This window comes from Chenopodium quinoa, unplaced genomic scaffold (assembly GCF_001683475.1).
Source record: "Chenopodium quinoa cultivar QQ74 unplaced genomic scaffold, ASM168347v1, whole genome shotgun sequence".
Classification (NCBI taxonomy): Eukaryota; Viridiplantae; Streptophyta; class Magnoliopsida; order Caryophyllales; family Amaranthaceae; genus Chenopodium; species Chenopodium quinoa.
This window is the reverse complement of record NW_018745068.1, coordinates 2,153,086-2,164,897: the sequence shown is the minus strand read 5'-3', so window position 1 is coordinate 2,164,897 and position 11,812 is coordinate 2,153,086. Positions and strand designations below refer to the sequence as shown.

Sequence of the window (11,812 nt, the reverse complement as noted above, 5' to 3'; positions counted from 1 at the left end):
ATATTTTAAAAATATCATTTTTAATTTGTATATTTTACCAAAGGAAAACTAAAGATTTTAATGTTCAAATTATTGCATAATTAAGCCATAATTAAGCCAACCAAACATGTGTCTGGTCAAAGTGATCCGTTTACTAGAGATTATTAAACTAAACACGTGTCTGGTCAAAATAATCATTTATGGGAGGTAATACGCTCTTAATGAAGACCAGAAACAATCCATTTTTGCAAACCAATTAAACACGTGTCTAGTCAAAGTAATTCGTTCATTGTAGATTATTAAACCAAACACGTGTCCAGTCAAAATGATCTAAACAAATACCAGAAACAATCCATTTTACTAAAACGGTCCCTTTCAATCCTTAAAAGAAAATATATGGGTTCTTAAAATCAAAAACTAGCTTTAAACTTGGTTATTTTTTTGGTGCAAATCTTAAAACTTGTTCCCTAAAGCAAAAGTATATCTTAAGCATAGCCAAAGGCAAGACCGAAGCCAACACAATTAATAGACAACATTATACTCCGTATTATGTAAGTAATAAATCTCTAAACTTTAATGAGATGGTGATAATTCATGTTTCAGTTTTGTTCCATTAAAACATACACCTTAATTTATCAATTGTCGATTTCATAAATAGTGGATTACATACTTTAACCACTTTTAACAAAAAATTTATCAATTATCGATTTCATAACTAAATAAGATGATGTAAGTAATCTTTTCTTCAAAATATAACACTTTAAAATAAAAGTTTTCCAAAAGAGTAACGTAAACTAAAACTTAGGATACCTCTTAAGGGAAAAAGAAACCTTAAAAAAATAATGTAAAGAAGAGAAAAGAAGTTAGGAAAAAAAAAACAGTACCCTTTTGACGGTCAGCCTTGCAGGGTTGCTGGTGTTGCTGCTGATCACAAACGGGCGGGTCATAACTGATTCCGGGTCTGAAAAAATACCCGCCCACGCCCGCGGCCAATGTAGTAGAAAGTGAGAGTTCAGTACAAGTTGATGCACCAGTATCATGATCCACATTTTTATTTATGTTAACGTTAATGTTATTAATCATGTTACTAGTAATACTGGTAGTAGAGTCACTTCCAGTATTACTTTTTTTTATCATGGCCGTAAACTCGTTGTTACGACCATGATCATAAAATTGTTGTGGTTGCATTTTGTTGTGGATTCTTTTTCTAGTCGTAAACAAATTTGACTTTTCACGATCCTCTCTCGCCTGCATAACATGCCAATGGTTCTTAACTGCATTGTCTGTTCGGCCCGGGAACAATCGCGCTATGATTGCCCATTTGTTCCCGTACATTTGTTGGGCTGTTTTAAGTCGCTCTTCTTCATCGTCTGAGAATGGCTTCCTGTTTATCTTAGGATCGAGTTGATTGAACCACCTTAATCTGCAACTCTTTCCTGTATTTTTCACCAACTTCGTTAGTTGATTCATAAAATTAAAATATATATTTTCTCAGTTCAAATTTAGTTTGTCACATTATTTTATTTTATTTTTTAAAATTGAAAACTGTCTAATTTTGATATATTTAATTTTTGGATTTTCAAAAGTTTAAAAATTTGCATGTTAGTGGTTGCTTAGTATGGCAAACTGCTGTCACTTTTAACCAATTTAGTATTAGTTATTTTCAAATAAGGTAACTAACAAACTGACCGGAACCCAACAAATCTTGTTCCAAATTAAATTAATTAAATAAATATCTTGCTATAAAAAACTGAAAAAAAAAAACCACTATTCAATAAACTTGTTTTAATGAGACTCAAAAGTTTAACCACTAATCAATGTAATAATCTTTTTTCTACAATGTATCAAGATAAAATAATCAAAAGAGTTTTGTACACAAAAATCAATATAAGACATGCATACACTTTCTCCATCCGAAATTAATGGTCAAATTGGTCACACATTAAAACTGTCACATAAATCATATCATTAATGCGACAACTGAATCTAGACGAATTAACAGAGTGTATGTTTTATCAATTTAAAACTAACAAAAAAAAAAAAAAACCTGATCTACCCTGAAGTTTCTCAGCAATGACATTCCAATTCTGAGGGCCAAACTTAAGAACAAGTTCCTTAAGTTTGGTATCTTCTGCAGGCCTCCAATGTCCTCTAGAACAAAGCTTTGAAGGCCTGCGTACATTTCTAGCAACCACCAAAGATTCTTGACAGTTTTCGCCTTTCATCCCTTCAACGGATGAAGGCGAGGACCGTATCGGAAACCCGGTTTTGGTATTCTCATGATCCTGACAGTTTGTTATGGTGTTGGTACAAAGGCAAAGGTCTAGAGCAGGGGGATTCGGATGAGTCGAGTTCGAGTTTGACTTTAAAGAAAAGAGACTATTATTATTCATGTTTTCATCCATTTAATTATAAATGGAATGAGAGAAAGAAAGATGAAAATGGAAAAAAAAAGAAAAAAAAAAGGAGAGAGAAGGAAAGGAAAGAACGGTTGAATGAAAATGCGTGAAAAAAAAAGAGGGTGGAAAAGAAAATATAGGAGATGGAGATGAAGGCACACGAGTCTCTCACACTGTTTATTGTTGGGTTTTGTCTTTGTATGTCTGACTTAAGTCAGAGTTCCTCATTTTGAGACTGATTTCTGACCCACACGCCCACTCGTTACTCCCTATACTTTCTTATTGCCCAATCACTAACTTTTACATAAGATTGATTACCAATAAATATTTAACACCCATTGTAAAGTTACTCTAAATTACTTTTCTCTCTATTCAATAACAACATAGTTTTAGTCCTAAAATGTTTTCTGGTCGGCTAATTAACATGAATTGTCATAAGGAACTGTTAGACTTTTTATGGTCCCTTAGATGCTTCTTAAAACGTATATATATATTTCAATTTTTGACACTTAAAATTTTAATAACCTCTTATTAGTGAAATATATGATAGATGATACGAATTTAACAAAATCTCACTTGATTATATTATCTTTTATACATTAACAGAAATTTATGATTAAATTTTCAAAAGTTCGTTTGACCTAAATATTTGCAAATGAAGCAAAACAAAGGGGAAGAATGTTTCTTTTTTATTGTTACAATTAAGCTTCACGGTCTCCACTGCACATCTTTGATCATGTATATATTCAATTTGACGAATCTAATAAAATTCCCCATGATATAGTTTTGATCTTTACAGTAATTTATTTACTTAGTCAAAGTTTTTAAACGTTATCTCCACCAAAGTCAAAATGTAACAATAGAAAAGAAACGATGGGTTAGCTTAATTTAATAAAATTTATAACATGTAAACGTCAGAAGTTATCTCTAAGCAACTGAAAATGTTACCACAAAACAGGTAAGCAGTTATTTGGGGTTGTATATTCTAAATTGCTATACACTTGGTGCAATCCAATGGATTTGTTATATGCAATTACTTCATCTCATTAAAAAAGAAAAGAAATAATAATAATTAAAATTTAGCATGAAAGTCTCATTACTTTTTAAAAAATATGGAACTAATAAAAAAATTTAATGCACATTTGTCCAATCTAGTGTAAATTGTAATGAAAGAACTCAAATGCAGACCGGCCTAAAAGTATTCATTAATTTTGAATCGTTTTTTATATGACTACCTTGAGTGTCAATATTGAAAGTCATTTTATACAAGTGAAGTGCTCGACATCTTCTTATACTTTGAATCACCAAAAGGCTAATTAGGAAATATACCATGTTTTGATCATTGAATTCACAAGTGACACTAGTTACTATGCAGTACAGTCTTTTCGTGTAATTGCAACACTATGTATTGAAATTTCAAACAGTTTCTAAAAATAGCAAAATTAAGACAACATTCAACTATTTCACTCTTCCCCCTAATGTCTTTTTGATGGAAAAGTGCATAAATAACATTTAAAAGTTTGAAATAAATAAATGAATAACTATATATCTCTTCCTCTCCCATAGATGATAAATTACCTCATTACATATTATTACATAAAAAAAAAATAAAAAAATAAAAATAAAAAAAAAACCTAGTACATAAATTCTTATATTAAACTACTTCTAAAGCTATGATTGGCTTTATGTTGCAATTAATTTGAAATAGTGATATTGACTATACGTATAAATGGAATAATTTTCACAATAATTTATGTGTAAAAAGCTGTGACTGGCTTTATGTTGCAATTATTTTGAAATAGCGATATTAACTGTATGTATAAATGGAGCAATTTTCACAATAATTTATGTGTAAATTATGTCACTTCACATGATAATGCATTTAGTGTCCAAGTTTACTAAGAGCATGTTCTGTTCACCTCACTTCACATATTTCATGTCTAATAAGTTCAAATAAGTTCAGTTCAGAACAATAAATTCAGATAAGTTCACTTCAAAAAAAAAAAGGTAGTTCTAATAAGGGTTCTTCAAGTTCAAATTACAACTAAAATATGTTTTAATAAGTTTAGATAAGTTCAATAACTTCAGATAGTTTCAGATAAGTTCATTTAAGTTCAGATAAGTGAAACTTAAATGAATAGAACACACCCTAATAATGTACATATACACTCTGTAACATATAAATAATCAATGTTTTTTTATCTTAGTTGGTTAAAATTTTTGGATCAAATCTCATATACATTAATCACCTATTTATAAATACAAAAATTAATAAAATCTTAATAAGCAAATAGTCATATATTTTAGGTAATTGATATCGAAAGAGCATCTTTATAAGCAAAAAAAAAAAAAAAAAAAAAAAAAAAAAAAAAAATAATTATTAGAAGTTAGTTTAAGGGGTTTATGGGGGGAAGAGTGGGATGGAAATCGAAAACCGCTCGTGTGGGTTGGGAGTCCCAAAATGCATAACTGCTTTGTGTTGTGCGATTCTTGTGTTTTGCTCCGTCGCACTTTCTCTGTCTTTTACATCTCGAACTTTGAGTTCTCTATTTTACTTTTTTATTAAACTTTTTTACCCTTGCCTTATCAATAGGTTCCAAATTTTGTTAACCTTTTCCAACGTACAACATACACGATACACTATCTTTTTGCTTCATAATTCATGTTTTTGCCCTTTAATTTGCATCGTTAAAGAGTTCACTTTTAATTTAGTTGCCTACTTGGGTTAAAATCTTAATCACTCCGTTTTAGTTGTATGAACTATTAAACTTGTTCACATTATCTTATATTGTAAATATTTCTGTTTTCATGCATACTCATTAAAAATAATTTGATGCTTATTTGTGGTTAAACAACTAGCTAGTCTACTCAAAAAAAAAACTCCTAGCCTCCTCTCTCTCTTTTCTCTCTCTAGCCTCCATTGTTAATTTCAAAGGGGCTTTCATCGGATTTCACCGGTGGAAAGCCCCAATCTTTATTTCCTTCAATTTTTTTTTTTTCTTGCTTCTTAGGTTATAATAATGTTTCCCTCAAAAGAAAGGGTTTATCTCATTCGAAAGACAAAGGTTTTTTCGATCTCCTTCGAAAGACAAGGTTTTTCGAATTTCTTCGAAAGACAAGGTGTTATTTGCATTTAATTTGGTCTCCAGTTATGCGAGGTTACGATTGATTATTGCTCGGATACAGGTTACAAAATCAGCACAAGAATTTTATTTTTCATAAAATTATAAAGCGACGACGGATCCACTCAAAAAGTTGTATGAGACAACGAATCGAGAATGTTCCGAATTGTCATATTTTATGTATTTGGATTCTTAGCCCTTCCTTGATCAATTCTTGTTTGATATTTTTCATTTTCGTTGATTGTCAATTGTAGAATTAATGATATATAACCCTATCAAATACAATGGGATAATCTGTACTGTGTAAATATATATGACAATTTATTGTTTAAGATCTCCAATTTCAAAAGTTCAACTCAGTTTCTATCTTAAGCCGTTTTAAAAAGTTTGACTTATTTTTACTCTATCTATTTCTATTTAGGAAAATCTATTTTACTTCTTACACACTATATAACGATTTTACATTTGTTTTTTTTTTTAAAAGAATGTAACGATTTTACATTCTCTCTTCCTTTATTCACATTTTTTAAAAACAAATCCACCTTTTATTACACTATCTTTCGTACTTATTCACTTTTTTTTTTTTTAATCCACTCACTATTCGCATTGTATGTCAATCTATTGTTAGACCTATATAAATATTGTGTCATCACATGAATATTAACACCCTAAACTCTGTAGATGCTAAAAACTAGTAATTCAGTCGTGTTTGTGCCCACCTAAATGTCTGCTTGTTTGTGCCCACCTAAATGTCTGCTTGTGTTACTTCAAGCTCAATCACAAGCCCCATTTTCGCACAAGTCTTACGCCCTTTTCCCCAAAATAGTGTGCCACTCGATCCGCTATTAAAACACTTGAACAAAGACAAGTACAATTTGCTAGTGTGATCAAACAAGATGTCACTTACATTATATATACGATAAATAAATAAAAAATATAATACCATCGAAAGCATATCAAAAATCCAGATACACATATCAACTCCAATTTAATACTAACAATGGTGTAATTTTGATCAGAATTGAACATCGAGGTAAACACACATCTTTCTCTATTGGAAATCTACACGGCTAAGCTAGTACATTGAAGTGGGTGAAAATATTGAATCGATTTACAAAGTAGTCCGTGATGCACATACAAAAACTCTCAACAATATATATGTTAGACAGTTAAAGGACCAACAAACTCAACCAAAAGCTTAACACGATGGTTGGAGTTTAGAAATATATTTTATACTTTATCAATATAGAAGACAATAATTATCATTACTAAAGAGAAATTAAATTGGATATCTCTACAATTAGTTCATGTTGTTAACTTATTAATTATGTTGTTCAAGAGAAGTAATTAATGTGGTTAGTTTCTTTATTTAAAAGTATACGAAACTAGTAGGGTGCAAAACTGCAAATATCATCTAACAAAAGCTGAAGGTCTAGTACATGAATTCATTTTTATTTTTTTTTATTTTTAATTTTTTTTTTGGTTAGTTTGTTTTTGGTGTTTAGAGAGTTACAAGGGCAAGTGATGGTAATCGATCCCGGAATCTCCTAGAATCGGGAAGACAGCTCTAACCACTGAAGCTTTCCTTCACTCTCTCTAATACATGACATAGGGATTTCTCATAGAAAAACTATTACTAATGATAAATGCTAAGATGAATTATCATCTTATTTCTCATCAAGCAGATTGGTAGGATATTCTAATGCTCGGGTCGATTCTTGTCCTAGACGTCATATACTTATTAATTGAGTGTATATATCCATTGATATGAAAGGCTAGTAGTTACCCACTTTGGACAGCCATATATAGTGTCTAGTGAAGGATTTATGTTTTCGTCAAGTGCATTTACTAGATATATCAAGAATCACTATTATGGAGATAATTAGTTCATTCTTTTGGGTGGTCATTGTCTGTCGCTAGATATGATAAATGATCTTTGCGCTAGTCAAATAGTCCCAAACCCAATAGAATGGATCCTATGAGGTCACACACAAGGGTGTTGGATTGAACAAGTATGAAACCCATTATTGGACCTCATGAGGTAATGACAAGCCATGTAAGCAATAGGGCTAGTGTAATTAGAATTGGGTTAGGAATTTGGGTTTCACATGGACTCTAATTATATATGTGATATATAAATAGAGGCCATGCCTAGGGTTGAAACACAAGTCACAATTAACCTAAGCAGTGAATTGTGGAGCAAGCAACCAACTCCCAACCCCCCCCCCTCTCTCTCTCTCTCTCACACACACGCCTCTCTCTTCCCCCCCCCCTTGTCTGTAAGGTACGGACACCGGCGCACGGTGGACGCACGGTGGTGGTTCGTGCAGTACGTGGCTTGTTTGTCTCCTCTATGTAGAAGGTTGATTGAAGAGTTCAATCACAACTAACTAGCATTAGTGGAGGTTCAATCTTTGCTCGTGGACTAAGTAGAGGAATCACACTTGGGGTTCTTGTTGTCCTATTGTTCTTGCCCGATCACACGTGGAATCACGCTTCAAAGGTATAATTATATGTTCTTTATGTGTTGTGCGTAGATCTTGGGTATTAGATGCTTATGAATATGATTCATGAAATTCCGCTTAGAGTATCTAAAATCCTACATCTAGCTGTAATAAAAAGAGACTGTAATTAAGATTAGGTCATAATAGCAATATATAGATAGTTGCCCTAGGCTCTTAAATAATCACTTATGACAGTTATATGTTCACCTTAATTTCACTTATTTCAATTTTAATAAGTTAATAAGGAAAATAAATTTGATAAGGGTCTCAAATGCAAATTAAAGCTTAAATAAGTTTTAATAAGCTTTGCTAATAAGTCAAACAAGATAACTTAATGTAAGTCCATAACATAAGTAAAAATCAAGTGAACATACTCTTACTCTTATTAATTAACTGATCAATGTTATTGTACTAAATACTAATAGATGTTAGATTCACCAAACATTAGTTCCAAATTTTGGGCATTTTGAGGCGTGCCAAGATATTTAAAAAGTTTGGAAGGTGTCATTGGGGCAAATTCGAGTTATATATATTCCATCTAGGTATCAATTAGCAAATATTTTCACTATATAGGTCTTTCTCATGATATATTGGGATTTTAGATCCAGTCTTTAGACTCTTAATATATGACCTCCTCTCGCTACAAATGCATGGGTGTAATAGAGAATGTATAATATAGAACAATTTCATAGTCTTTTTTCAACGTTTAACCCTACAAACCCTTAATCCCCATATTTTTGGGAATACAGAGAAGATTTCTCATAAATTTGGAATATGATTTTACGTAAAGATTACAAATATTATATTTGACAAGTTTACTAACGTATTTATGACTTGTCGCATATTATTATCCGTATAAATATTGATCAAAAGAATACACTCAAATCCGGAAGAGTTCACACAAATCTAACAGTACCAAACATGCGATGCGTACATTCAATTCTCAAAAATGACAGCTAATAGGTGACAATATTATTCGAAATGAAAAGTACAAAAGATTAAACACTCGTGTAAAAACATTTGCAACTCTCATTAAATAATAAATATGCTTTTGTTGTGGCGAAAACTGCGTGATAAAGCCCTTGCATGGGGGAATCATAACAAACAAAGAATAATGGTGGGTTTATTTTTATTTGGATGATGCAATCATATTTTATTTTATTTTATTTTATTTATTTAATTTAATTTTAATTTATTTTATGTAACATTCACACTGCACGTGCATCTCCACCATCACCAACCACGTGTGAGCCTGAGCAACATATTTTGTACGCATTTGGATATTTTATTTACTTAATTAAAGAAAAAAGAGAGATTTATGTTGTTTGTTTCATCTTTCGGTTTTGGGTTAGTTCACTAAAATCTTCCCTAAAAGAGTAGTACTGTTACTAACAGAATCTGTTTTTTTCTATGTAAACAGAAATATTTTATTGTAGTCAGAGTTGTTAGTGAAGTAACAGACTTAGGGGTGAGAAATCCATTTTTTAAGTTGGTGTGTAGCCCCCATCTTTTGAATTGGTCTTATTCTTATTCTTATTCTTGTATGAAACCATAACTTATATCCAACTAATATATATATAATTTAAAAAATTTCAAGCCTCATTTAGAGGGCCAAAAGCAATATAAAAAAACAAACTATAGTATGACATCAATCTTTGAAATATATGCAAAAATATGTATTTCATATTAAAAACTTCATTCGAACAATTATTGAAACTACGGGTTTTGTGGATTAGTATTAGGTTTATAAGTTTATACTTGATTTCTCTTATATTAAGTTCTAACAATTTTCAAAATTAAAATAACTTGGTTCAGAAATTCTTGCGTGGACCTGGTCCACAATAATATTATTGTGGACCTGATATTTATATACACGCATAACTAACATTATTTGGAACATAGTTACCGTAATTTTAACATATTATCCTTATTTTTTAATAACATCGTAACCTTTATTAAAACTTGTGTGACCTTTAATGTTATTTCTATTTACATCCCAAAAAATTAACCTCTTATACCTTTTATAATGTCACAATCGCTTTTATTTCAACATAATAACCTTTATTTTAGTGTAGTGACCTTTTTTTCTTTAGTAATAAAATAATTATAGTATCTTTAATGTTAGTGGTCCACAATAAATTTGTCTCAAGCAGGTCCATTTAAGAATTAATAAACTTGGTTATCCAACAATTACTTAATTTGTATAAAAATTTATTTAAGAAATAATATTGATCTACCTGCGCATGACATAGCGCAACACCATGTACTTACCAAATTATATATGGTGACACATACATGGATGTCATATTCTAACATTAAATAGTCTAGATTTTTAGGGCGCACTTATTTAAGCATGTATACATGTTAGTTAATGACAAATTAGGGTAGAGAGAATAGCTTGTTGTTTATTCATCATCAATAGGTAGAGTATTTATACAAAAACCTACGCTCATAAGATAGAAAACAATATTTCTAAAAGATATGCTACCATAATCATAAATTGTAAAGATATATTCTCTTAATAATATCTTAACATAAAATAAACTTAAATATATTATTCTCTTAATGATATCTACGGAAAATATATCACAAATATATTTTGCGATGTCTCATATCTCTAACACCCTCCCGTAATCGTAACGGCAGTAACACGAACGTTGCGATTGGAAATTTTTCACTTTCTTGAAGTCGATCGAGTTGCACTACTCTGTTGATGTCGCCTTCAAATGTTTATTTAATGCTTGCCCTGTCGTTTCAAGGTATAATGTCCTATCGTCTCAAAGTACAAGGAAATAATATGATTGTCCTGTCGTTTCAAGGTACAAAATTATGTCGTTTCAAGGTACAAGAAAACCAATCCCTATCTCACGGCACAAGAAGAACCCATATATAAAACCCTGTCTCACGGCACAAGAAGAACCAATATATCTTGTCTCACGACACAAAAGCCGATTTTTTTTGCCACTAGATTGATGCCACATTGGCACCTATCTTCTTCTTTGAAAATCAAAGATCTACACATGACCCACCAACTTCTTAATCATCTTAATCAAGCCATTCATGATATAAAAACATCAAATCATCAAACTCAAACTCTTCACCAACAACTTGCACAGCGGAAGTAAATCAGGAAAAAGAAAAAAAAATTGTAATTTTTGCTAAAGTTTCATAAATCCCACTAGTGGGTTTAATTTTCTAATCATCAGTAGCGGGAAATTTTTGTGAACACTCCCAAGATCTAACTCGCTCCTTATACCATGATAAACGGACCTGGGCTGCACCCACCACAAGTGTCCACTTTACAAGTCCAAGGAGGTTCCACCTCAAAACCACATGACAATGAGGGGAGTAGCTCCTGAGCCTTATAAAGTGGACACAACTTTCTCTTTTCTTCAATATGGGATAATACACATCCCAATATTTCTCTTCACTTTTATACTCTTTCAATGTGGGACGACACTTTCACTCGCCCGTGGGTTTTCTCATGGGCTCAACACTCCCCCTCACATGTGAGTTGTCCATAATATTGACCTACATCACAAACAACCCAACTTGGCTCTGATACCATGACAAATTAGGGTTAAGAGAATGAGAGAATGGTTTGTTGTTTATTCATCATCAATGGATAGAGTATTTATACAAAACCTACGCTCATAAGATAGGAAACAATATTCTTAAAAGATATACTACCATAATCATAAATTCTAATGGTATATGATTAGGGGATGTTTCCCCGCCACGTGGACCACTCATGTCCTGCCACGTGGACCAACCAAGGTCCACCACGTGTCACCTCGTGAGAGGTCCA

The 11,812-nt window shown here is 31.6% G+C and overlaps 1 protein-coding gene across 1 annotated transcript; it reads right to left on the bottom strand.

Moving 5' to 3' along the window:
• Positions 1-651: 651 nt before the first annotated feature.
• Positions 652-2,709, bottom strand: LOC110709433 (transcription factor MYB117-like). The gene is made up of 2 exons (XM_021887651.1): positions 2,027-2,709; positions 652-1,415 (listed from the first exon to the last, which is right to left on the bottom strand). The coding sequence occupies exons 1-2, from the start codon at positions 2,382-2,384 to the stop codon at positions 811-813; spliced, it is 963 nt and encodes a 320-aa protein (XP_021743343.1). The 5' UTR covers positions 2,385-2,709; the 3' UTR covers positions 652-810.
• Between the last annotated feature and the right edge of the window lie 9,103 nt (positions 2,710-11,812).

What these genes read in the sequence shown, in the direction of transcription:
- LOC110709433 (XM_021887651.1), bottom strand. Translation starts at nt 2,384, where the DNA reads ATGGATGAAAACATGAATAATAATAGTCTCTTTTCTTTAAAGTCAAAC. An exon ending in GAAACTTCAGGGTAGATCAG is followed by an intron (nt 1,416 to 2,026) that starts GTTTTTTTTTTT and finishes TGAAAAATACAG; the next exon opens with GAAAGAGTTGCAGATTAAGG.